Here is a 24,301-nt window from a genome sequence, read left to right on the forward strand (position 1 = left end):
AAGGACTGGATGTTTCCACGTCCCAACCTGGGCTCACTGTCTATGTGTGTGTGTGTGTGTGTGTGTGTGTGTGTGTGTGTGTGTGTGTGTGTGTGTGTGTGTGTGTGTGTGTGTGCTCCCGGCACTTGCACATTCTCTCACAGACACATACTTATACGCCAACCTCGCTCCCATGGGGGACCCTGCCTGTTTGTGTTATTTCAGAGTTCATGGTTAAACAAGACAGCCTGAGGAATCTCTCTGTCTCTCTGTTTTCTTTCATGTCCGTAGTCCTCAGTGAGCTTTCACTGGGCTGAGGGGAATGGGGAGGAGAGTGGGGAGGTTTTTTCTCGAAGGTGCGATTGTTGCCGTTTTGATTTTCCAGACTGTGGCCCTCACAAACGGCAACACTGCAGAGGTTTCATGCTCCGCTAAGAACTAGGAGCCCGTCAATTTGAGATTTACAAATATTAACTGTTGTAAGGAACAATAAGATGCTTTGAATGTTCTTCATGCCTCAGGCACAAAATGATGCAGCGTAAAAACAGAAACAAGCTGATTTAAAGAGTAAGTTAAAAAGCAAAGTGGGCACGTACAGGATTGGATTATTTGTTGTGCATTATAATGTATTGCTGCATATTGTTTTAGCTTTATGTTTTATGTTTGTTACAGACTGAATGTGACCTGGAAAAAGGTTTGGAGATGAGAAAGTGGGTCCTCTCTGGGATCCTGGCCACCGAGGAAACATACCTCAGTCACCTGGAGGCCCTGCTGCTGGTGAGAACACACACACGCTACATACAGCCATACTATACAGGAGAATGTAATGACTGACGGCATTAAGTCCATCGATTAGGCAAATTGAGTATCAAGTATGGAATTATTTAATGATAAACTCTTCACGCACTTAATTTAATTCAGTGTCGTTAGATGTATCTGCAAAATGTGTAAGGAACACAAATAGATTACAATTTACAACAGTCAAAGTTTCGAAATAGCCAAACCAAATAAATAACAAATAAATTGATTTATTCAAGACATGAAACTTGGGTGTTATGAAAGTAGATAGAACATAGTGGAGGGTTTGTGCGGCTACAGAGTCACATGAGGAGTTTGTGAAGACCAAAACTAGAGTGAATAATAATGATGTGTTTGCTGGATGTGTAAATAAGCAACTGTTTGCGAACACATTTTCCATAAGAACTTAACTTCTTATTACTTTTATGCCATTTAAAAGTTAATTTGACGAGCCAGAACCGTCGCACAACGGGAGAAGAGTCATAAAGACAACAAACCATTGCAGTGATATCTATATAAAGTGTTCCAGTTTAACACAAAGATGCCCCGCAAAAGCAACTTTTTCATCTCCTCCGCTTGTCCCTCTCAGCCCATGAAGCCTCTGAAGGCCGCTGCTACGACGTCGCAGCCTGTGCTCACTGTGGCCCAGATAGAAACCATCTTCTTCAAAGTGCCTGAGCTCTACGAGATCCACAGGGAGTTCTACGACGGACTTTTTCCTCGCGTTCAGCAGTGGAGCCACCACCAGAGAGTCGGAGACCTCTTCCAGAAACTGGTGAGAGAAAGAAATGATTAGTCGACGGGGTCGGGGGCGTTTGGGGTTGTAGTTTGTGTGTCTGTACCCATGGTAGCAGATGTCTGACCTTACCCTGAATCTAAGTGACAACAGTGGGCACCCACAAAAGTTGACAGTATTAGAAAAGACATGTGGACGCAGACCCAAAGCAGAACCACTGTGCCGGAGTGACATAATTCACAGTAACGTTGTTTCTTGAATTGGGAGGCTTTCAGATGCAGAATCTGTCAGCATGATTCAATAATAAACCAATAAAAAAAACGCAGATTTGATTTTTCTACTGATGCTCTTCTTTATCATTTTAAATTTGGACAAATTTAATCTGAATCGTCCTTTTTTCCCCCCCTATTTCCTCCTCAACAGCCGCTCGGTTGCTTTCTCTCTTCCCTCCAGTAGTTTCTGCCAAGGATGTCTGGGCCACATGTACACTGGGTCTATTTAATCATTTTCACAATGGGTCAATTAACCCACAATGAGTCATTTGTCAATTCTCTCCGAAATACTGCTCCTCTCCCACTAGTGTCTCCCTCACTTTCCCTGGGTCTCTCTCTCTCTCTCTCTCCCTCGCAGACTCACTCAAATGCTCGAACACACACACCCACGCACACACACACACACAAACACACACACACATACATGCACGCACGCACACACACACACAGACGGAGGTGCAGGCGTGTTTCACAATGCCGCCTTTCTGCCTCAGGCAGCTGAGGCCATCACTGCACTGTGTGCTTTGTGTCCTGAAGAAGCTGCTATAAATAGGAGCCCCTCTCTCTCTCGCTCTCTCTCTCTCTCACTCTCTCACTCTCTCTCACACACTCTCACACTCACTCTCTCACGCTCACGCACACGCACTCTTATGAATTTATCTCGAGACGCTCCAATTGGGACTTTGCAAAGAAATTAGGATTTCATTTGTATCTTTTACCGCCGATGATTTAAAAAGCTTGTCTATATATTTCCCTCCTTACATTAGCTCACACAGTTTCTGCCACATTCGCTCCGTCTCCCCAGACAGACGTTAATAAAAGTCAGGAGGAGAAGACTCTGAGCCTATCCAAAAGGGAAAAAAATGCTACATGACAGCCGTTCCGTTAGGAGGTGAAGAGGGAGGGGAGAAGAGATTAGATGAGAGCAGAGGAGGTGATGCAGTCGAGGAATGGGGCGAGGAAGGGTTGAGAGGGGATGAGAGTCGGGGAGGCAAGTAGATTTAGGCTGCTCTGATAGAGCTGTCTCACCATGACTCTGAAGTCTGTGAGGGGAGCAGACGGTTATAGGAGTCATAAAACATCAGAACAAGGAAGAGGAGAAAAGAGGAAGAGGCAAAGCGTCACTGACAGGTTATGAGCATGAGTGTCTGAAGAAGTGTCTGAAGGCTGAAAATAGGGCTAAATCACACTCGCGCTCTTCGTAGACACGCACAACATGCACAGTGGCAAAGTGGTGGTTTTACACCATGAAGGCAGACGGATACGCTGGTTTTGAACGTTGCTCTTCAGAGATGAAGGACCAAAAAAAAGAATTTATAGAAGAATGATCCTTTATTTGGCCTCAGATATCGAACATAAAGATTGGTCTTTGCTCTGTTAAAGTTTGTGGAAAAGATGAATACTTATATCATTGAATTAACTATGTGGTGGGACGAAAAGCTTCACTAAGATGTGTCTGGGTGTGGGACAATTACTTTAACTGATTGATAACTGCTTTGCTGACACATCTTTGATTCCCCCTCGGCTGTTCCTGGGTGTTTGGATAAATCCTAGATGATAAATTAGACCATGTACTCGTTCCTCCTCTGAATCATGTTAGATTTTGGATCTACAACACTATGTCAGCATAGCTGTAGCAAATAAAGAATCGTATGCTCTGTCTTTTCATATCATTGTAGAATAAACAGCGCTTTTTACCCCGGTGTAAGAAAATATCTAGTCCTGTTAGAACTCCCTTGTGGCTAAATCCATCCTTCTCGTATAACGGCCGTAGTCTGTCATGAGGCTGTTTTCTTAATGTTGTTTTCCGCTGTGGATTACACACATACTGGACAAATCCCCAACTGAGAAATCCAAACACCCAAGCAGTTTCTTTCATCACCCAAAGTCCTTCTCTAGCCATGATACTGTGGCTGCAGCCCCACGCTCGATAAGCCTTCGTGGCGATGTGGCTGCCAGACATTCGGGTTCTCTGCTCTCTCCACAGTCAAACTGTCACGCTCTGAATGGCCTCCGCTGTGGTGCAGATTGTGTGGCCCAGGGCAGGACACGGGATTGCAGTATTGTGAAAATTGCTTTTCTCCTCGCCTTCCTCCACTTTTCCCCTTCCTACTGTAGTGTGTAGGATATATGTGCACGCATTGTAGAGATCCCTTTTGGAACTATTATGCTGCTTATTTCAGTCGTGTGTTCGATTCTCTCATGGTGGCTCGCTGCTATTTTGTAGCATACACACTACTCATAGTAAAAGCCAGTGATAACATGACAAGTGTAGACAATGTTTAGAAAACTTGTGACTCCACATTCCTGCCAGAATTGAATCTCACAACCCCCCCCCATGACTGCAAAGATCAGGGCATGTTAGAAAGGTCACGGCCTTGAAATAGGATGGAAGGGGAGTTTGAGACAATAATAGTGATTGACTCACAGATGTGTAGTCGTCCTTTATTTGTAGACCACTTCTAATCTAATTAGAAAGTTCTTCACACAAGGTCACAAATTAGAAATCAACAATGAAAGCACTGACTCGGCCAGACTGCTGCAGGTTGCTCCTGTGCCCCCTAGTTTTAAAGGGTCATACTCATTCCCATCAGTAGTGGGGCATTCAATCACACAAGGCGGTAAACAACTGTTCATTGTATAGCTCCATTAGAGTTTACAGACCCACTTCCTGTTTCAGCTTTGACCTACTGTACTCTACCGCAGTTCTGCATGAAGAGTTTTCCTGTGCAATTAGGGATTATTATCAACTTTTGGGCACCCTCACTTTCAGTTCCACCTCCAAATACAGTGGTTTAGATAATCTGGCTTCACTGTCGGCTTGTTTACAACCTGTCGGATCATCTGACTGCCTTGTCGACTGTCGTCATAGCCTTGCGGAACTTTGAAAGTAAGACCCACGTTATAAACCTCAATTGACCTTTAAGCTCGGTCTCTGACGAAGACAAAAGTAATTTGCCCAAATGACTAAAGCTCCACACAGGCCTGGGGCTAAAAGGTCTGAAATATAGCAATGCTGTGGGTCATAATGAGCTTTAAAGGTAATAATTCATGTTTAATGCACTCATGTGTTCAGTACTCTCAGGTGAGATTGTCTAGGGTATTTGATGTGTGTGTGTGTGTGTGTGTGGCTCTGGACGTTACACACAAAACCCATCTCCACTGTACTCGTTCCTCCTCTGGTTGTTTTGTTCGGGAGAATTGATTGTCCTTTTGTTCGCCGTCGAGACGGATCGCAGCGCTGGCAGGCAACGCTTGGTGGAGTTTTATTCAGCCGTCCCGCTTCCTAACTGTGCTTTCGTAGCCTCCGTTACACCAATCATTAATTACTCACCCCGGCGCGGTGCCGGCCTCGCTGGTTGCCAGGGCAACGGGCCCGGCTGCGAGGTGCACCGTGGTTACTGTGTTGTTGTTGTTGTTGTTGTTGTTGTTGTTGTTGTTGTGACCGTGTGTCTTTCCTCGGGTTGGTGGTTTCGTTTGATCGTCGGCAAGTCACACACATCTCACCGTTGCAATGTAGCGTTTTCATAGTTCCACTGAGAGGCTTATGGTGGTCTCTACAACGTCTATTGTAAAGATTTGTCCATTGATGACGTTTATTTTATACTAACAAAACTTTAGGAAATGGAGGCTTTACAACAGTTCAGACAAAGGTGTGCTGAGGCGGCGACATTATGCTGCTGCTCCATTTTGTCTGGCTGTTTAATGTGTCTCCTACATTAGTTTGTTGCGTCTATGAGCCAAAAACCCACAAACAATCTCTTCCAAAATGACATGATGATATGTCTTAATATGTTCATTGAAAACCTCTGTTTCCTTTTCTCTCTCTCTCTCTTTCTCCATCAGGCCAGCCAGCTTGGAGTCTACCGAGCGTTTGTGGACAACTACGAGCTGGCTGTGGAGACCGCGGAGAAGTGCTGCCAGGCGAACACTCAGTTTGCTGAAATCTCTGAGGTAAGAAGGACGGACGAAAGAATGGATAACAACACCAAGCAGGGATAGAAATATGTTTTTTTTATTGAAAGCTATACTGTAGATGTGGGGGGAAAGAATTGGACAAAAAGCAAGTCGTTACTGGTTTAGCTCCGACCTCGGAGCTCTGGCAGGAGTTGAACCTGTGATCTCTCAGTTATCGGATCATTTTACCGCCGTACAAACCTCCTTCATACCATCCAGTTGAGTTTCACAAGTTGTTATTTTTTTTTTATGTGTGCAGCAATGCCGTATCTAATTTAGATATAAGTACATGTTCAATTTATCGCAGGAGTGATTTTCACCATCACATTACACTTAATTGCTTGTCGTAGTCCCGTAATTCCTGCTTATAATATAAGATATCCTCCTTCTGTACTCGTTTATGATTTACGTGCAACTTTTCTTTCTCCAGATTCTCAAAGCTGTCTGGCAGAGTAGATCTCTAGTGTGGTTGCTGTGGTTATTACTATTATGTTAACATAAAACACTTGGTCTTGTGTAGCTGTATATTCATTTTCAAAAAAGACTTGTTGCAGCTGGACAGTTTGTGAGATTGAGGCGGTGTCACATAAAAATGACAAAGAGGATAACTGACTTGCAGCAGAGTGTTAAATTATGTGTTATTAGGGAAAGGAGCTGTTCTAACAGCTGCTTAACAGTTTTGTCCCCGATGCAATGTACTTACAAAAACGCTCTCCCATTATTCACCCACGCAGCTTTTAGCACTTCCCTTCATTTAATTGTGCATGTTCTGCTGAATATTTCTATAGAAATGCAGCCAGAGGCAGTTTTCTGAGTGTGTACGTGTGTTCAGTTACACGTGTGTGTGCGCGCATCAGTTAAATGGTGGACAGTGCAGAGGGATAGTTGCTTGGTCTCATTCTCATCACTGACCAGGAAAAATCTGAGCTCAGTATCACCTTCACAGATCGTATATGAGCAGTAACAGCATAACACAACAGCTTCACGGCCTCACAAGATTTTTTTTTTAATCATAGACATACTAGATTTAACAACACTCATGCCTCAAATCTAGTTTTGGAGGCTGATTTTGCAGAATTGCCCCTGGTTTTAAACGTATCTACATTCCTAACAGTGTTAGATTTAACCAATCTAATGAGGTTGGGAATTGTGAAAGTGATATTACAGCTCTCTTCATCCATTTGGGGTTTTTCTTCTTTGTCCAGCAGCTACAGAAATAGGTTCAGATGCAGCCTTTAAAAAGAAGGTTTCATCACTTTAAATCTTACTCATTGCAGGAGGCATATTTAACCAAAGTATTTATATTAATACGAAGCAGATGTACACCTCTAGCTAAGTCTTTGAGCTTTTTTTTTTTTTTGGTACATATTCTGTCTTCACTTTTTTCAAGTAGTACCATCAGTCTTCGTCAATGTTTTATGAGGCCTACCAGTTAGCGTTGAGGCTGGTGTCTACATGCTCGATGGGGGATTCATCATCGAGGGTTGTTAATGGCCAAAGTAATGATGCATGACTCCGAGCCATCTGAGCAAGATGGTGAGGGGGAAATGCTGCTGAGGATGGCATAATTAATTTGGAAATGGATGACCTCAGTGCTTGAGCAAGGATAATAACCTCACTATGTTTTCATATGGATTAACTGTACTGAACTGTTTTTTTTAAAGGTCTTTTTTAAAAGGGTTTTCCTCGACCTAAATTTTGTCTCCAAACAGAACCTGAAGGTGAGGAGCCCAAAGGACTCGAAGGACCAGACAGCCAAGAACTCTCTAGAAGGTCAGCCACATCGTGCTAGTTTTTACTCAATCCTGTCTGTTAAATGGTGTACATAAAGCATATTGTAGTAATTCAGAAGACGTATAAACAAGTCAGTCTGGTTCCTCTCCTTTCTCATGCACAGCGTTGCTGTATAAACCAGTGGACCGAGTGACCCGCAGCACATTGGTACTTCATGTAAGTACGAGTGAGCGCTGAAGCACATCTTAATGATGTCACATCACAAATTGAAGATCTGAAATGTTTTAGTAATTGCCTCTATTGCTAAACCTTGTTTTGACTACTCGGCCTCCTGGGGGAGCTTTTACCTCAAGGGTCAAAGGAAGAGCATCTGACTCTTCAAGTCCTTTCTTTAAACATTTACTGTTAGGATTCAAGGGAAAATAAATGACATATATACGCCTGAATAAGTGTTCTTTTAGCTGGACAAAATTAATATTTCTACCGCTGTACTCCAGGACTTGCTCAAACACACGCCCACCAGCCACCCGGACCACCCGCTTCTGCAGGACGCCTTGCGGATCTCCCAGAACTTCCTGTCCAGCATCAATGAGGAGACGACGCCCCGACGCCAGTCTATGACTGTCAAGAAGGGAGAGGTGAGCCTTCAGACATTTACCAAAACATCCGATGACTCGAGACGAGCCACATTCTGCTGCCTAGTTTTACACCTGATTGGCATGCTCTTCTTCAAACAGCTAATAAGCAGATTGATATGTTACTTGGCTATAGTGTGTACTAATTTACTGGACTAAGACAAAGTAGTTTTGGGTTACTAGAAGACCTGACAACGCCTTTATGGCATGTTTTGTTATGGCTTAACATGTTTTTGTTTTAATGCATCTCTGAAATCATGAATGGAGCAAATAATAATGCATCAATGTCTGATTCATACAGACTGTCCCTTTAATACATTTGGTTAACTGTTTCAACAAAAATAAGACTCAAAGGGGATACAACCCGCTCTACAGACGTAGACAATAGTCATTTTTATCATCAGTTCAACTCTTTCCAGCTCTGATGTTGAGCATGGTGATGTCATAACTCCGCCCTCTCAATAACCATGAAGTCTTTGGCGAATGAGTGTACGGGAGCTGCCAATCTTCAGCCTAATGCAGAGCCCATGCCCTTATATGGTCATACCAGGGTTGCCTACTTGAGGGTGATTCTGTGTTTGCTCTGTGTCTCTCTTGTGGCTCCCCATCCCTCCATCTCCCCTAACGCGAACATGCACACACACAACCTACCCCCCCCCCCCCCCCCCCCCCCCCCCCCCCCCCCCTCCTCCCCACTGTCTCTGTCATCCCGGGAAATGACTTGACGCACATGAATGGACGCCTCTTGATTGATGGCTTGCGTGACACTGCCATACATAATGCCTTGTAATGAGCCATCGGTCCGCTCTGACTGGCAGATTTCAAGTTAATTATTCATAAATGGAGGGTGGGAGCGAACGAGGGAAAAGGCTGCGACAGCTCCTCCCTCTGCTCACAGTGGGGTCATTACCCCACCCTCTCTCCACACACACACACACACACACACACACACACACACACACACACACACACACACACCCCACACACCTCCCCACATTCCTGCTCTCTGTTCCATTCATTCGCTCTCTTTCTCTTGTTTGTCTTTTAACATGCACACACACACACACACACACGGACACACACACTTCCCCTCCCATCCCTGCAGGCTCCAGTTCCATCCCAGTTCGTCCAGACCTCCACACTAGTCATCAAATATTTATTACGGATACATGAAAGCAGCGCGTGGAAATCAATGGAGATCATTATATCGTACCTTAGAGTACATAATATGCCTGAGGTTTTTGTCCACATTTCGGCAACTGAGCTGCAACATATAACTCGTTACCTGGAAAGTTGAGACGATGAAGAGGATGATGCTTAAATCAAGTGATAGCTTCAGCCAAAAATAACACTTTAATCACTTGTAGTAGAGAAGATGTGTTCGTAATGCTGTTTCAATATCTGTAATTACATAAAACGATCAAATGATTTGATCTACCAGGTCAGCGCACCCTCACCCTCTTAGATTGTCGCTCTGCTGAAGCTGAATCTGTTCTCTGACCTCTTCACGATGTCTGTGAACATTAACATCATTACAGTGTTGATAACAGCTCTTTTTTTTTGTGCCTTCAGATGTCCAAAGGGGAACTCAGGCCTTTGGTAGCGCTGAGGGTTTAACTGAGGCGTGCCCTCATTATTTTTTACTTATGTTTTGTCGACACAAATTTGATGAGTGCCGGATTTGTGCCGGCAAAATGACGTTGATTTCATTTTCACAGTAGTTTGATAGCCTTAGCGATCGGTAGCGACACTGGGCTCAAAAACGTGAAGATAAGGAGATAAGAAAGAGGCCATTATAATGTGACCGGAAAATAAGAGGATTCAGGGAGCGCTGAAGTGTCACTCTTACCCTCCATGTGTACACAGTAGTGAGTAACCTGTGGTTTGTTTAGTGGAGGCATGCGAGAGCAGCACAAGTGGGCCCCAGAGGCCATGGCCCAGCCAGAAGAGGGGAGGGGACAAACAGAAGCTGCTTAATTAAAATGCAAATGATGGCGCTGCCTAAATCTCAATTCACCTCCTCGCTCCGCTTTGTTTTCCTGTGGGAAAGATGTGTGTGTGTGTGTGTGTGTGTGTGTGTGTGTGTGTGTGTGTGTGTGTGTGTGTGTGTGTGTGTGTGTGTGTGTGTGTGTGTGTGTGTGTGTGTGTGTGTGTGTGTGTGTGTGTGTGTGTGTTTCGGGCAGTAATGCCAACCACTTTCAAGTGTCTGTATGTCCGTCCTTCACTCTACCATAACTCAAACCGGCCCCCATATGCACACATTGTTTTACACACACTGTACACAACAGCGAAAACACACAAGTGCAGAGGAACCCCTTCAAGCGTGTCTTCTAAAAATAAACATGGATCTTTTGTAAATTCATGCCATTACTCGCGCACACGCTCTCAGCGAGGCTCCTCCAGGAGATGGTCAATATTTAATCTGCGTTCTGTGCTGTCAGCTCGCTCTGCCTCACGTCGTTCTCCTTCCACGTTGGCGCCGCTGATGTTGCGGTCAGCTATTATGAGAAATGGAGAAAGTCACATTTCTCCTACTGGCTGTATTAATATTGTGAAAATGTCATCTGATGCGCTGAGACAGCTGGTTTGTTAATGATGTCTTTTCCCCTCAGTAGCAGAGCAAAGCACATTTTTATATTTATCACATTACTGATGTAGAAACTGGAATATGTGTCTGCATTCGAAGATAAAAATAGGAACCTTTATTAAACAAGGGAAAAAAAGTATCTGCAGGCATTCAGTGAATAAGTCAAAGCATTTATTCAGCGTTAAAATAACATAACTCATGAGAGCAGCATTATTTAGGCTTGTTAGAGATGTTTTCTGTGCAGTATCTGATTCAGAAATTTCTATTCATAACACATTCAGTCTGATTTGATGGAGTCAAAACCTCTGTGAAGGGTTTTTAATGCCATATTTGATTGTGCAGGTTAAACAGCGTTTGTGTCGCAGTATTCTAACATCCAGTCTTGTTTTATACCTTCAAATGATTCCCATTTACTTCCACAGTTTGAAGCCTGTACATCCCTAATCAAGCTGTTATCCCTCCCTTTATGAGCATGAGTCAGCGCTTGTAGTTTGGTGCTTTGTGTACAGTAATCCTTCTTAAGCTTTTGTACTGTTCTGTTCAACACACAGAATTTGTGTTGTCTTCTCCGATTACCATCCATAGAATAAATAATAATTTATTAAGATGAATTACAAACTAGATTTTTGAAGGAGGATAAACATAGCTGCACTGGCCTCTGTGGGACGAAACCTCTGGCCGTACCCAACATCATAGCTCTAGGTTTTTCCAATACTGTACTCAGCTGTAGGCTACTTTGTGTTTATTGCTAATTAGCACATGTCAGCATTCTAACAAACATTACAATCTATACTTTGACATTGCAATCACGTGCATGTTAGCATGCTAACGTCAGCATTCCGCTCAAAGTGCCTAACAGGGCTGCTCTGGCTGTGGAGTCTCTATGTCTATTTAAATATTATATATGGAAGTTTAATCTGCTGAATGTAATTGGTAATGGATTAAATGCCCTTTAAACTTTAAATCCGCGATCACATTACAGCACCCAAGTGGATCACAGTGATGGTGTGCTGTACATTAACGGTGAATTGATGCTTTTTATATACATGTTTAGCTTCACAGTATAGCATAAGCTCCAGTATGCCTCATTCCTAATGTTGTATTTGAGTAACATGCCAAAACCAAGCGCCACATTGTGACCAATGTTTCATTATAACTACTGTACTCGACCTAAATATAGACCAGCATGACAGCAACTAGATTGATAGAAGTAAGGCAAGACAGAGCCTTGTTTTATATTCTGGTGAGAAAGTATCCTCAGGAGATTACATTGCATGTGGAATCACTTTATAGATGTGCCATTCTTGTGGCATCAAAGTCCCAAAACCCAAAGATGGAGACTGAACGATGGATATTACAGTAAAAACCTACCAGAGGCTCTTTATGAAGAGCAATTTCATCATACCTCAGTCTGCATTACAACACAAACTGGAACCGGAAATTAGATGTTGTGTGCGGTCTGACAGATCACAGCATCACAGTTGCCACTAGAGAAATACAGACAGACGCTAAATCATCTATCACAGGTCGTCCCCATTGAGGACTTCATTATCTAGATGGTAATGAATAATTACATCCACCAGTGGGAATTAGACTTCAATTAAATGCTTATTTTGTGGATCAGAACATGGTTGCAATCTGCTGCAGCATCTTCTTCATGTGTGCTTGCAAGTGCATGTGCAGGAAGAAACACCTTTACAGTAGATCACTGCAGCGGGGCTGTCACATGCTTTTGGTATCAGTACAGTAGGAAACATAGCTATTCTGTCTCTTTCCTTACTTTGTCCTGCTTTCTCCTTCTCTCCATTTTCCTTAAGCCACTTACTTTCCTTTTGATATACTCTCAGGCTCACTCTGTCTTTTGTCACGCCCACTTCACCCTCTCCATCACGCACAAGCGTCCGACTGACACGGCATGGTCCTTTTCCGGCAGATGTCCGGTCAGGTTTTGTAAGCACATAAACCTCTGCTACACAAGCATCAGCTCCACTCCAGTGTGTTCTGCTGCTGTGTGGTCGTGATGGAGGTGGGAGGAGGAAGGGGACAGGAGAGGGGGGAGGGCACAAAGATGAAGATAGGGATGTGATTGTGTGATGTCAGGCCTTGCTGAGAGGGCGTTGGTGTAAGGTTGGCTAGGTGGGGTGCTGCTGAAGTGAATAGGAAGCCCTGCGAAGAAAAGAGATTTTGTTTATAATGTAAAACATGCTTTAAAAGTGGGAAGCAAATCTTAGTGGACAACTAGTATTCTCTGATTTGCTGATTTGCTTGTTTGTAGCAGCAGTAGCGGTAAAAACCCTTATTTCTGCATATTGGTAATGTTATAGCCCATTAGCTGCCATTCCGCTTGTGGCTGTTTCTTACTGAAAAGAAACCTGGTCCTCCTTCATTAATAATTAACGCTGAATTTAATTATTTGTTTGTTGGAACTAAATGCATTTGTAATTAAAACAAAATATCAGCTTCGATAGATAGGTCCAAGTCAACATGGGTGACTAATCCAAATTATGCAACACACTTTTTCGAATGTCAAAAACACACATTTTTGACTTTTGAAAATGGATTTGTTTCCACAATGTACCATGTGTGGAGTCAAAAGAACAAAAGCAAGGGCAAAAATGTACTATTCTGTGTATTTATGACGTCACTTCTCCCACTAGATCCTACCTGCTTTGTTTGCCTGCTTAGTTAAAAGACAAAATGTTATTGTATCATCAGTTTTTTTTTAACAGTAAACCTCTCCTGCCTAACCGTTTATGCTCCGCACCACAAGTAAAACCAGGGTTATGAGCTCGTGAAGGTGGGTCGTTTACCACTGAGTTGTGGTTTGGCATTTCTCTGCTCCACGTTTTATTGTTCCAAGTCCAAATGTGTTTTCTTACTTGGAAAATGACATCACTGTCCCCTTTTGGCAAATGACAGTATTACACATCTCATTACATAGTCTGACATCAGCGAATCCCAGTCTGCCTTTACCTCATTCATTCCTCTGCAACCCTGGATTATCATACCAGAATATGACAAAAGCATTTACCAGGTGATTAGTGTAATTAATGCAAATGAATGCAAGACTCGCCACACTTTTGAGGTAATGATTTGGTTCGTATTTAATGAACATTAGTAGGTTGCACATGAGCTTTGTCACGGATGATTGATTAGATAAAACGGACATTTTCTATGAAGGAGCACCAAGAGAAACTTAAATCTAGTCTCCCTGGCTCCCTCCTCGCCTCCACTCTGTTCTTTGTCTTGCTGCTAAAAGAGAGGAGAAGGAATCCAGCTTTGGGATGCAGCACCAATATAAAGAGGCTCTGCAAACTAACTTGTTTCCTGTCCACACGTTGTAACGGTGTTACTGACCAACCGCTGTTGTTTGTTGTTGTCACAGAGCCGTCAGCTTCTGAGGGACAGTTTCATGGTGGAGCTGGTGGAGGGCGCCAGGAAGTTGCGGCATGTCTTCCTCTTCACTGATCTGCTGCTCTGCGCCAAGCTGAAGAAACAGATCGGAGGGTAAGAAACGTTGCAAATTACTGTTTTTTGTATCTTAGCAGCAATAGTGAAATCCCCAAAATACATAGATTACCAACATTGCAGTAGTTTGGTAGTGCAGAAGATGGTTGGATATCTCAAATCGTGAGTCATTACAGTTTGAAATGAATTTCACAGTTATCCTGCTTCTTAATTGTTGAATAAAAAACAAATCCTCCCTTTCCACTGTCTCCTCCCCCCCCCATTCATCCACATCTTTGACCCGTCTTTATCAATCCACTCCTCCTTCACTTCCATCTTCTTTACTCACCCTTCACCATCCATCCCTTCTCTTTTGTTCCTCTCCTCTTCCCAATACAGTAAAAACCAGCAGTACGACAGTAAGTGGTACATTCCCCTGACTGAGCTGACCTTCCAGGGCCCCGAGGAGACCGAGCCCCTTACCATCCCCCAGGTCCCCGACGAAGAGCTCGACGCCATGAAGGTCAAGATCTCACACCTCCGCAGTGAGATTCAGCGAGAGAAGGTAGCGTCGATGAACACTATTTTGCAAAAATCTGTTCAGGAACTACAAAAAAAAAGGAGTCTGACATTTGAAATTTGAAGTTTGGCCTCTGGGGTTATTAAAGTGTTTCATGCAACTTATTGGATACAGAATGTTTCTAATATAAGGTGATCAAGGTGATGCACAAACACACAGTGAAACGTTTTCACCTCTGTGATTTCAGAGAGGCAACAAGGGTTCAAAAGTCATTGACCGTCTGAGGAAGAAGCTGTCTGAACAGGAGTCTCTGCTCCTGTTGACGTCTCCGAGCCTGCCCATCAGGGTCTACAACAAGAACGGCAAGGTGATAACACTCTCCAGCTTCATCACCATCCTCCCACTGCTCCCCGTACGCTCTCCTTCTCCAGATTTCATCTGTTCTTCTCATTTTACTGCATTTTTGTCGTCCTCCGCTCTATTCCCATGAAGCACAATATCCCCTAGCTTATCGTACTTGGACTTTCTTGTAACAGTTTCTGTGTGATATCTTCCATCTGTTAAAACTAGCTGGAGGCGGATGAGTGCAGTTTAAATGTTGATATTGTATGTTTTCACAGATGACGTGTCCTTTTAATCTGCCTCTCCCCACATTAATCGTTAAGGTAATAACAGCCATTTTGTGTATTTGTTTGTGCTCAGGGTTACAGTTTCCTGATTTCGTCTGACTATGAGCGTGCAGAGTGGAGGGAGATAATGAAGGAACAGCAGAAGAAATGTAAGTGTCCTATAAAATGTCCTGTCAGACGACGTCTTCTTCTTATTTGCGAAGAACATCCAAGACACTAAATGTGGATACATGTACATTAGCAACTAATAAACCACAACCTTGTGAAGGAGATAGAGAGACCAACATACAATGTAATTTACAGTCGACATTTATTGTCGTCCCTCAAGGTTTGAAAACTTCCTCCTTGACTTCCATGGAGCTGCAAATGTTGACCAACTCCTGTGTCAAACTGCAGACTGTCCACCACATTCCACTTAGCATCAACAAAGAAGGTAAGCTACTATGTTTTACTTTTGAAAGTTGTGGTAACACTTTCAATGAAACTCATGTCTATAATGCATTATAAACATACCAGTAATGCATTATAATATGCTTATAGCATGTATAATTATAGTAATAAGCAAGCTAAAATATACATATTGCTTCATAACGATCATCATAACACATTATAAAGCATTTTATAATGACTTATAAGATCAAGTATCCTAATACTTCATAATTGCTGGTCATTCATTGACAAGGATCATAGTGTATTATACTTCCCATAGTTGTAGTACATACATTATAAGCGTATACTATATGCAGCATAATCATGTAATGAATGTTTAAAATTATAGATAATTGCAAAAAATGCAGCAACTATTAAGTGTAAGTTGACCTTACAAGTATTGATAAAATGCTTTATAATGTGTTATGATTGTTGATATAAAGCATTATGAATACTTACGAGTGCTTATAACTAGAACTATACAGTGCTATAATCAGATTACAACACATTATTAGTACGTCTTTAATGTATTGAAAACATATGTGTCATAGAAAGTGCTACCAAAGTTAACCAAAGTGTTACCAAAAGTTGTCCTTATTGTGCTCTGTTTCTCCTCCATGTGCAGTGTTTTTAATTAAGCTAGATGATTTTTTTAATTTGATTTAGTAGATATTTCCACAGTGAAATGATTAACTGTTTTGGGCTCTATGTATAGATGTGTGGTTACACATTATATTATTTTTCTGCATACATGTCTTGTCTGGCAGCTCTGTTAAAATTGTCCTGGAAAGAAATGTTTTTGATTAATGATAGTTGTGATTTAGATGAGGACAAAAAGTTTAAGCCACGTCTTTTATGCTGTACACGGCTGTTTTATTCCTTCCTTCCATGTCTGATTCTGCTCCAAAACAAACAGAGATCTGCATGCTTTTATAATCCCCTCTCGCTGTCTTTTTTTCTTCTCTTGACTGTTTTTCCAGAGGATGAATCCCCCGGTCTCCACGGGTTCCTGAATGTAATCGTCCACTCTGCCTCCGGCCTCAAACAGAGCTTGAGTGAGTCACGCACCTTTAGCCTTTATGCACACAACAGAAAATACATATAATCAGACAAAATTAGTTGCTGAGAAAGCCCAACTTTAATTTGACCACTGAGCAGTGGAAAACTGCTTTTTCTGGTGGAGGCTTTTAGAAGTACATGTTTCCATCAGACTTTACTTGATGTTCATCTTTCAAGTTTCACTACTTAGCTTTAGGTTTAATTTGTAGGAATAAAAAAATGTTAAATTGTCATTTGGTATATTTACTGAGTCGCAAAACACCAACATTAAAACATTTGGAAGAATTAAACGTGACTTATTCCTATTTTGCTTTCTGGGGATAACATTTAGCCAGTTCAATTGCTACTGTAATGCATCCACAAATAACAAGTCAGTAGCCATACAAATGTCATATGCTCCCCTCTCTACCAGATCTCTACTGCACATTGGAGGTGGATTCCTTTGGCTTCTTTTCAAGTAAAGCCAAGACGAGAGTGTATCGATACACTACTGAACCCAAATGGAACGAGGTAAGAGACTGTACTGTACACGTTCCGGTTGGAAGGAAATGTCCCTGCAGAGACTTTATGCATAATATAGGGGTCGGTTGATGAGTCAATGCTGAAATACACTGTAACGTCTGCGTTGCAACCTACAGGCCTTCCAAAGTTAATGATGGCATTTTTACATGCACATTTACTTCTTGGTACAGTTTGTGCTGCCTGTCATGTATCTGACATCTGGTCCTGTAATCAGTAGTCAGCTGGCCATCTTCGAGTAAGCCCCTGCAAACATGTAACAAAACCACACATGTACGCATACTGTACGCATGCGAGCAGACACACATACACAAACACGATTGCATTGATGGCACAGCTGGATGTTGGAGGTTAGCAGGGCAGAGGAGAGCTTTAAGACACAATCAGTGGACCCACAGACTCTTTGAGGATTTTGCTCAGCAAAGTGGAAATAATATCGGCTAATGAGGAGCTGCTGGTGATGACTCACATCTCTCCAAATGCTAAGTGAACCAACACAGTGTGGGCCTCAGAACGACATGCAGAACATATGCAGAGTGCCCCTGTGCATAATTACAGGGAATGTTGGTCAGCTGTGTGGTGGGATGTATGAATTAAGATGTAGGGTGGATGCAGATTTTTTTTTTTTCCTCGGGTTATATTGTCATTCTTGTTGTTATTCCCGTCTCCATTGTTGTCATTGTCCTTGAATGAAATGTAATCTCCCTACAACTGTCTTCTTTTCTTCTTCCCCTAAGGAGTTTGAGATTGAGCTGGAGGGCTCTCAGACCCTGAGGCTGCTCTGCTATGAGAAGTGCTACAACAAGACCAAGCAGAACAAAGAGGATGGAGAGAGCACAGACCGCATCATGGGGAAAGGACAGATCCCGGTATGACATGACGTCGTCGTCACCCCCCCACACACACACACACACACACACACACATTCAGCAGACCCAACATGACTCATTACTGATACGCAGTTATGTCACCACCACTGCCACGGAGCATGAAATCCATATTATTGCTCAGCGAGCCACTTAAACTGAGCATGATGTAAAAATTGCTGATTAGATTAATTACCCGAATATGTTACGGATGGGTGGCGGTTGGTTATATGGAGAGAAATCGCTGTTCGGAGGATGTGCAGAATCTTTGATAGAATGACACAAAGCCTTTAATTTCCATGCCGTGGAGCTATCGCTGTGCTGCCAGGCTAAGCTGTTTAAAGCATTGCTCTCAGTCCAGAGTCTACGACGGCTATTGAGTAACGGCAAATGCCATCCTGCACGTGGGGAAATGACGTCAATACCACATCAGGTGCTCCGTTTCGTTAAAAAGTGCCCAAAATCCTGATAAAACGCAGAGATACTGTGAGACTGGCTGATCGCAGGTTAATAGCAGGTCTAGATGGCAGGTGATTAGGTTGCCAAGACGACGCCAGCCTGCAGGATAATGGCAAGTGTCACTCAGGAGATCAACAGAGAGAAAGCAAAGATACAGGAGAGCGGGCGATACAGACAGACGGGAGAGATTTTGTCGAAAAACACGAGTCTCGTCTTTGATTCACCCCCTTCCAAAAACCTCCTTCTCTTGCTCCTCCACCCGCAGCAGGGCGGGTGTTTGTGTTTGTCTCTATGTGTGAGATAATACACCTCTGAACATTGTTTGAACTCACACCGACCAAAAACACACAAATGGATCTTTCTCTCTCTGTCTAAAGGTTTGTCTTATTCTGTGTTTTTCTCAAACAAACTGAGAAACAAAAAGCAAGAAAAACTGAAGAAAATACAAATGAGAGTCCCCTTTCATACATGTGATATTAAAATGATCAGTATTCATTTTGAGCAGCCTGTATCCTTCACACTTTGTTCAAATTGCAGTAAGCCTCACTGCCAACGGTGAAGTACAGTCACTTGCTCCACCTAGTGGTTCCTTTGGTGACAGCGCCACATCTTGACAGATGATGTCATTCAAACCAAACCACCCAGAGTGGTGAGAAAGTTGCTCAGCAGGATTTTCATAAATCCAGGGCAAGAAACTGCCGCTCCCATCTTCAGTATAAACCACAGCGGCTGTTATGTCCCACAGATTACTGTTCAGTTTTAGTGGTTTACCAACCAAATGAATGTTTAGAATAGAATAAAATAACCATTAACTTGCCAGAAACAACATGTAAATATAGTGCAATTTAAATGTTTATTTCTCTTCGTTCTCTTTGCATAATCAGCCAAAATGTATTGCGTCAATGTATTTCAATCCTTGTACTGTATGTGGGAATTTGAAACGGTCTCAGCTCATACTGTTTGCTTCACATCAGCGTTAAACACGCTGTAGTTTTACAGATCTGTGATTTATTGGAAATGATCAAATCATATTTGTTGGCCAAAAACTTCAGCGTTAAAACATTTTTATTAGGAAGCAAAAAGGAGCTGTGCTGTTTTTTCATGGAATGTAATTCTTTGTAGATAAACGGCTCAAAAGAGCACTCTCAACAGCGAACGATTCAGTTATGAGAAACATGATCCAGCTTTGCGCACTACCAGAAGAGGCTTGGGTAAACATTCAGCATACAGTATACACAGTGTGTATGTTTATTGGGTTGTGTTAGATCTGTGTGTGTACTCAGATTGTATTGCCCCAGAGTGTCTTTGTGCATGTTTGGCTGTGAATTTAGTCTCTTTGAACAAGTTAGATTTGTTTATCATATTTATGAGAATACAATAAAGCGACGTTCAATACAACAAAACCACCTTTGAAAACATTCCACTAAGATAAAGGGAAGATTTGTACTGTTGATGCAATTCTAACTTTATGCTCTATTTAATCTTAGAAAAAGAAAATAGACATTACAAGTCCATGGCCTATAGACCTCCTTAATGTTGTACATATCTAACAAACACATGGGTAGTGGTGGGAGATCCAATGCAACAATGTAGAAAAACTCCATTAAAAGTCAAAATCTTAGGCATGATTGTACACCATTTGAATTGTTTCATTTTTTTAAAAGCGAATCACTAACTGTGTGGATGTTATGAAATACCACTGTAGTTCAAATAAAATGTCCCTTAATATATGCTAACATGTTTTGTCCTTTTGTGTTGTCTCCACCAGCTTGACCCTCCGACTCTCCAAGGCAAAGACTGGCAGAGAACAGTTATTCCCATGAATGGGGTGAGTAGATTGATTCTACTTTATCCTGTATTTCCTCCCCAAGCATTTAAAAATTGGCAAATTTGCTATCTAGTTTCTCTGAATACTCACATTAGGTGTCCCTGTTATTGCTCCAAAGCAGCCTTACATTTGTATAATAGTAGCACACGGCGGTGAGGACTATCTGAAACAATTTCCCCAGGATGTAGTTGATATCTCTGTGAAGTCTACATCTGGTTTTAACATGGCAGGATTTCCTCAAGATCATGGAAAGCCATTGCAGATGGATGTCAGGCTTGTAAACCTGTTTTAACTTCAAGCCCTTTGTTTCCTGTGTCAGATCGAGGTTAAACTGTCCATGAAGTTCACCAGCCGAGAGTTCAGCCTGAAGAGGATGCCCTCACGGAAACCCATGGGTGTGTTTGGTGTCAAGATCTCCACAGTGACCAGGTGAGTTGACATTTAAACTCACGGATGCTACCTAATTATAAGCAACCATCTGATCACCTGTACTGTTAAACCCCACACTGTTATCCTTGCATCCAGTGGTCTATCGGTCTGTCGGGGCACATTTGTGTTTGTTACTGGCGTTCCTCAGGGCTCGATTCCAGGCCTCCTCTTCTTCTATGCATTCTCTGTGCTAATATTTTTTGTTTCTTTCCTCAAATCCTACAATGTTATGCTGAGGGTTCAATTTTATATACTTTGTCTGTAATTTGAGTGAGACAAATGTTAGAGCACTCACCCCTGTTTGCCTGGCTGCCATCTCCAGTTGGATGGATGTTTGTCCTGAGGACTTTCTCATCAGCATTAACAAATCCACCCTTCTCCTCTGGGCAGACTGCCAAGTGTCTCATTCTTATCCTAGACAGTAGCTATGTACTAGAAGAAGCTTCAGTGTGTTGTGTTCGTGGCCATTGTTGCTGCTTATGAATTACAAGTGGGTTAACTAGATTTACCAGCAAAGTCAATTAGTGCTACAGATAAATAATTTACACAGAAACACAAGCAAAGAGCCAGAGGCACAACTAGACCCTCAAGTAGTCATAACAGTGCCAAAGACGGCCGTGTTCATTTTGTCCTTTTTTTTCTCAATAAAACAAAAACGTTAAGTGCCTCGTTGTTTATTCAGTATTCCTGCTGTTCAGTGTTTCACTTAATATAAATCGTAATCATTCATGTTTGTCTCCATCTAGGAGAGAGCGCTCCAAGGTGCCCTACATTGTCCGGCAGTGCCTAGAGGAAATTGAAAGGAGGGGTATGGAGGAGGTGGGCATCTACAGAGTATCAGGAGTGGCCACTGACATTCAGGCCTTGAAGACCGCCTTTGACACCAGTGAGTACACCCTTCATCTCCATACAAGTAGGTGTGGAGATGAAGTAAAAATCTCTTTGATTTAACTCGTACTGCCGTCACCTGTAAGCGTCGTGGTTATAAAAGTGTAACTGCTATGCATTTCTAGGAAAGATGGCTGAGAAGATTTATTGACCATCACCCCGAAGGAAACCCTTTTTCTAATCTTTCTGTTTCTGTTGATCAGGTGATCATTGTTGTCGCTCTGTGTGTGTGTGTGACTGTGAGTTAACGTGAGGCGTTTTCTCTGCTGTCAAATGATTAACCAGATGTATGAACTAATTCCGTATGACCTTGCATTTGCATTTTGTGTGTGTGTGTGTGCTATTTTTGATTGTATCTTGTGTTGAGTGTGTGTACTTAACTGTAATTCTGATGAAAAATAAGACGCATGGAGACTGCTGCTTGTGCCGAGGTGTTTCCAAGTCTTATCACCTTCCTTTGTGGGGGCCACAACCTCCTGTCTTCATGTTGTTCCTGTCTCTCTCCTGCAGATCATAAAGATGTGTCGGTGATGATGAGTGAGATGGACGTCAATGCCATCGCTGGGACCTTGAAGCTGTACTTCAGAGAGCTGCCAGAACCGCTCTTTACTGATGACCTCTACCCCAATTTTGCAGGTGGCATCAGTAAGTGACAAACACAGCTAATTACCAGTAGTTGCAACTTCTAGACGTCTCCTCGGGCTTGTTCAGGTGAAAGTCCTTCATTTGTAGCACATGTAAAATCTCCCTTTCTTTCTGTGCAGCCCTGTCTGATAGTGTTGCCAAAGAGAGCTGTATGTTGAACTTACTGCTGTCACTGCCTGAGCCCAACCTGGTCACATTCCTTTTCCTCTTGGATCATATGAAGAGGTAAACACACACATGCTTGCATAATATGTAGAGAGGGATGCCCACAAAAACAGACGCATGCACAACAACAAGCCATACATATACAAGAGGTGCATTCAACTGCACCAAGCACATGTTTATATATATGTGTTGTACTTGTGTGTGCTTTGGTTCCATCATGCTGCATTTACACTATTAAAGCAAATGCAGTCACTCCTACAATGGGGGAAACTGTTCATCACAATGTCCCTTTTCAAATATCTTTTCTCTACTACTGTAGGACTTTTAGTGTCTCTGATATTCACATTTTGTAGGCGCAGCACACAGATCAATCACCGCACATTAACATCACCTCCGTGTGCTCCTTTGATCTCTCCACACCCACTAATGGACTTGTCTGTCATTTTATCCTCAGGGTGGCGGAGAAGGAAAGCATCAACAAGATGTCTCTCCACAACCTGGCGACGGTGTTTGGGCCGACCTTGCTGAGACCTTCCGAGAAGGACAGCAAGATCCCCGTTAACCCCACCCAACCCATCAGTATGGGGGACAGCTGGTCCCTGGAAGTCATGGCGCAGGTGCGCCATAAAGATCTTCTTCTGGCATTTTGCTTTTGAATTTTGCGACGCTTTTTCATAAAAAGTTGCTCCGCTAACTGCAAGCTCGAGCAACCAAAACCTAATGTGTCTTTCTCCCGTTTTCTTTTTTTTCCATTGCAGGTCCAAGTGTTGCTGTATTTCCTCCAGCTTGAGACGATCCCCACCCCGGACAGTAAACGACAGAGCATCCTCTTCTCCACTGAAGTATAGAGCTAACATTGACTCTGCCGAACCTGAGACTTTGACAATGAAGGAGTGGAATTGAGAAGGACCGTGGCTCAAAGTGAGCCTGTAGTAGTATGCTTTTGAATGGACTGATCAGATTGCATTAGGCTCTCGCAGCTGGAAAGGATTGTCTCTGACGTTGCCTGCCTCCCTCAAACACAGGAGGGCGCCACTGGTCTTCGAAGCTCAGAGGATGCGAGTGTCCATGCGGTTCATATCTCCCGTTACCTGATATTTAGTATGATTCCCTCTACCTTCAGTGATGATGTGGAAGCGTCTGCCCTCTACAGTTCTCCACCGTGCTCTTTGCTGGTCTTAACATTGAACCTTTACAGCTTGTTGATGGTTGTGGTTCGTACAGCAAGAGGTTGTCAACATCAGTCCATAATAGAACGGAATACGTCTTTCTTGATTCTTAATTTAGTTTGCTCAACAGATCAGAAATTCCATGTACCTTTTTGTTTGGGCATTATCCTCTATCTGTGTTTATTTTGGACAATCATCAGCTCTCAAGACAACATATGTCGATCCATCTCAAACGTTGCATCATGCCCTGCTGGGGAAAAACGTACATAACCTCAGCACATTGTTACAGAGAAGACAAGAGGAAACATTTGTGCTGTTTTGTAGGAGTTTAAAAATGAAGATCCAGAGCTGCCACAGTACTGGCTTTTTCTTCTTCGCGTACGGAAGCCAACACCTGTGTGCTGAAGTGTTTACAACGTAAACAAACCCTAACGCTGCAGCTTAAAAAAGGGGACTGTAAGACATTTTAAACATTAGTAATACACTGCAATCTGACTGCCTGCGTTTTTTTAAGACCATAAAAGCAAATTTCCTGTTATTGTGTTGTTTGT

The 24,301-nt window shown here is 42.7% G+C and overlaps 1 protein-coding gene across 1 annotated transcript in view; it reads left to right on the plus strand.

The window, feature by feature from the left end:
- The window catches only part of bcr (BCR activator of RhoGEF and GTPase), a gene marked incomplete at both ends in the record, with an annotated part of 67,714 nt that extends 44,285 nt beyond the window's left edge, over nt 1-23,429 (plus strand). The window contains 21 exons of the mRNA XM_079179553.1: nt 652-756; nt 1,367-1,552; nt 5,632-5,739; nt 7,455-7,515; nt 7,640-7,692; nt 7,974-8,114; nt 14,084-14,205; nt 14,545-14,710; nt 14,913-15,032; nt 15,368-15,443; nt 15,623-15,727; nt 16,704-16,778; nt 17,195-17,292; nt 18,039-18,170; nt 20,395-20,454; nt 20,774-20,883; nt 21,630-21,769; nt 22,282-22,416; nt 22,536-22,641; nt 23,036-23,198; nt 23,340-23,429. Of these exons, the coding sequence (XP_079035679.1) occupies nt 652-756; nt 1,367-1,552; nt 5,632-5,739; nt 7,455-7,515; nt 7,640-7,692; nt 7,974-8,114; nt 14,084-14,205; nt 14,545-14,710; nt 14,913-15,032; nt 15,368-15,443; nt 15,623-15,727; nt 16,704-16,778; nt 17,195-17,292; nt 18,039-18,170; nt 20,395-20,454; nt 20,774-20,883; nt 21,630-21,769; nt 22,282-22,416; nt 22,536-22,641; nt 23,036-23,198; nt 23,340-23,429 (2,352 nt within the window). The remainder of the gene's footprint in view (nt 1-651; nt 757-1,366; nt 1,553-5,631; nt 5,740-7,454; nt 7,516-7,639; nt 7,693-7,973; nt 8,115-14,083; nt 14,206-14,544; nt 14,711-14,912; nt 15,033-15,367; nt 15,444-15,622; nt 15,728-16,703; nt 16,779-17,194; nt 17,293-18,038; nt 18,171-20,394; nt 20,455-20,773; nt 20,884-21,629; nt 21,770-22,281; nt 22,417-22,535; nt 22,642-23,035; nt 23,199-23,339) is intronic.
- Between the last annotated feature and the right edge of the window lie 872 nt (nt 23,430-24,301).

This window comes from Pholis gunnellus (genome assembly GCF_910591455.1).
Source record: "Pholis gunnellus genome assembly, chromosome: 18".
Lineage (NCBI taxonomy): Eukaryota > Metazoa > Chordata > Actinopteri > Perciformes > Pholidae > Pholis > Pholis gunnellus.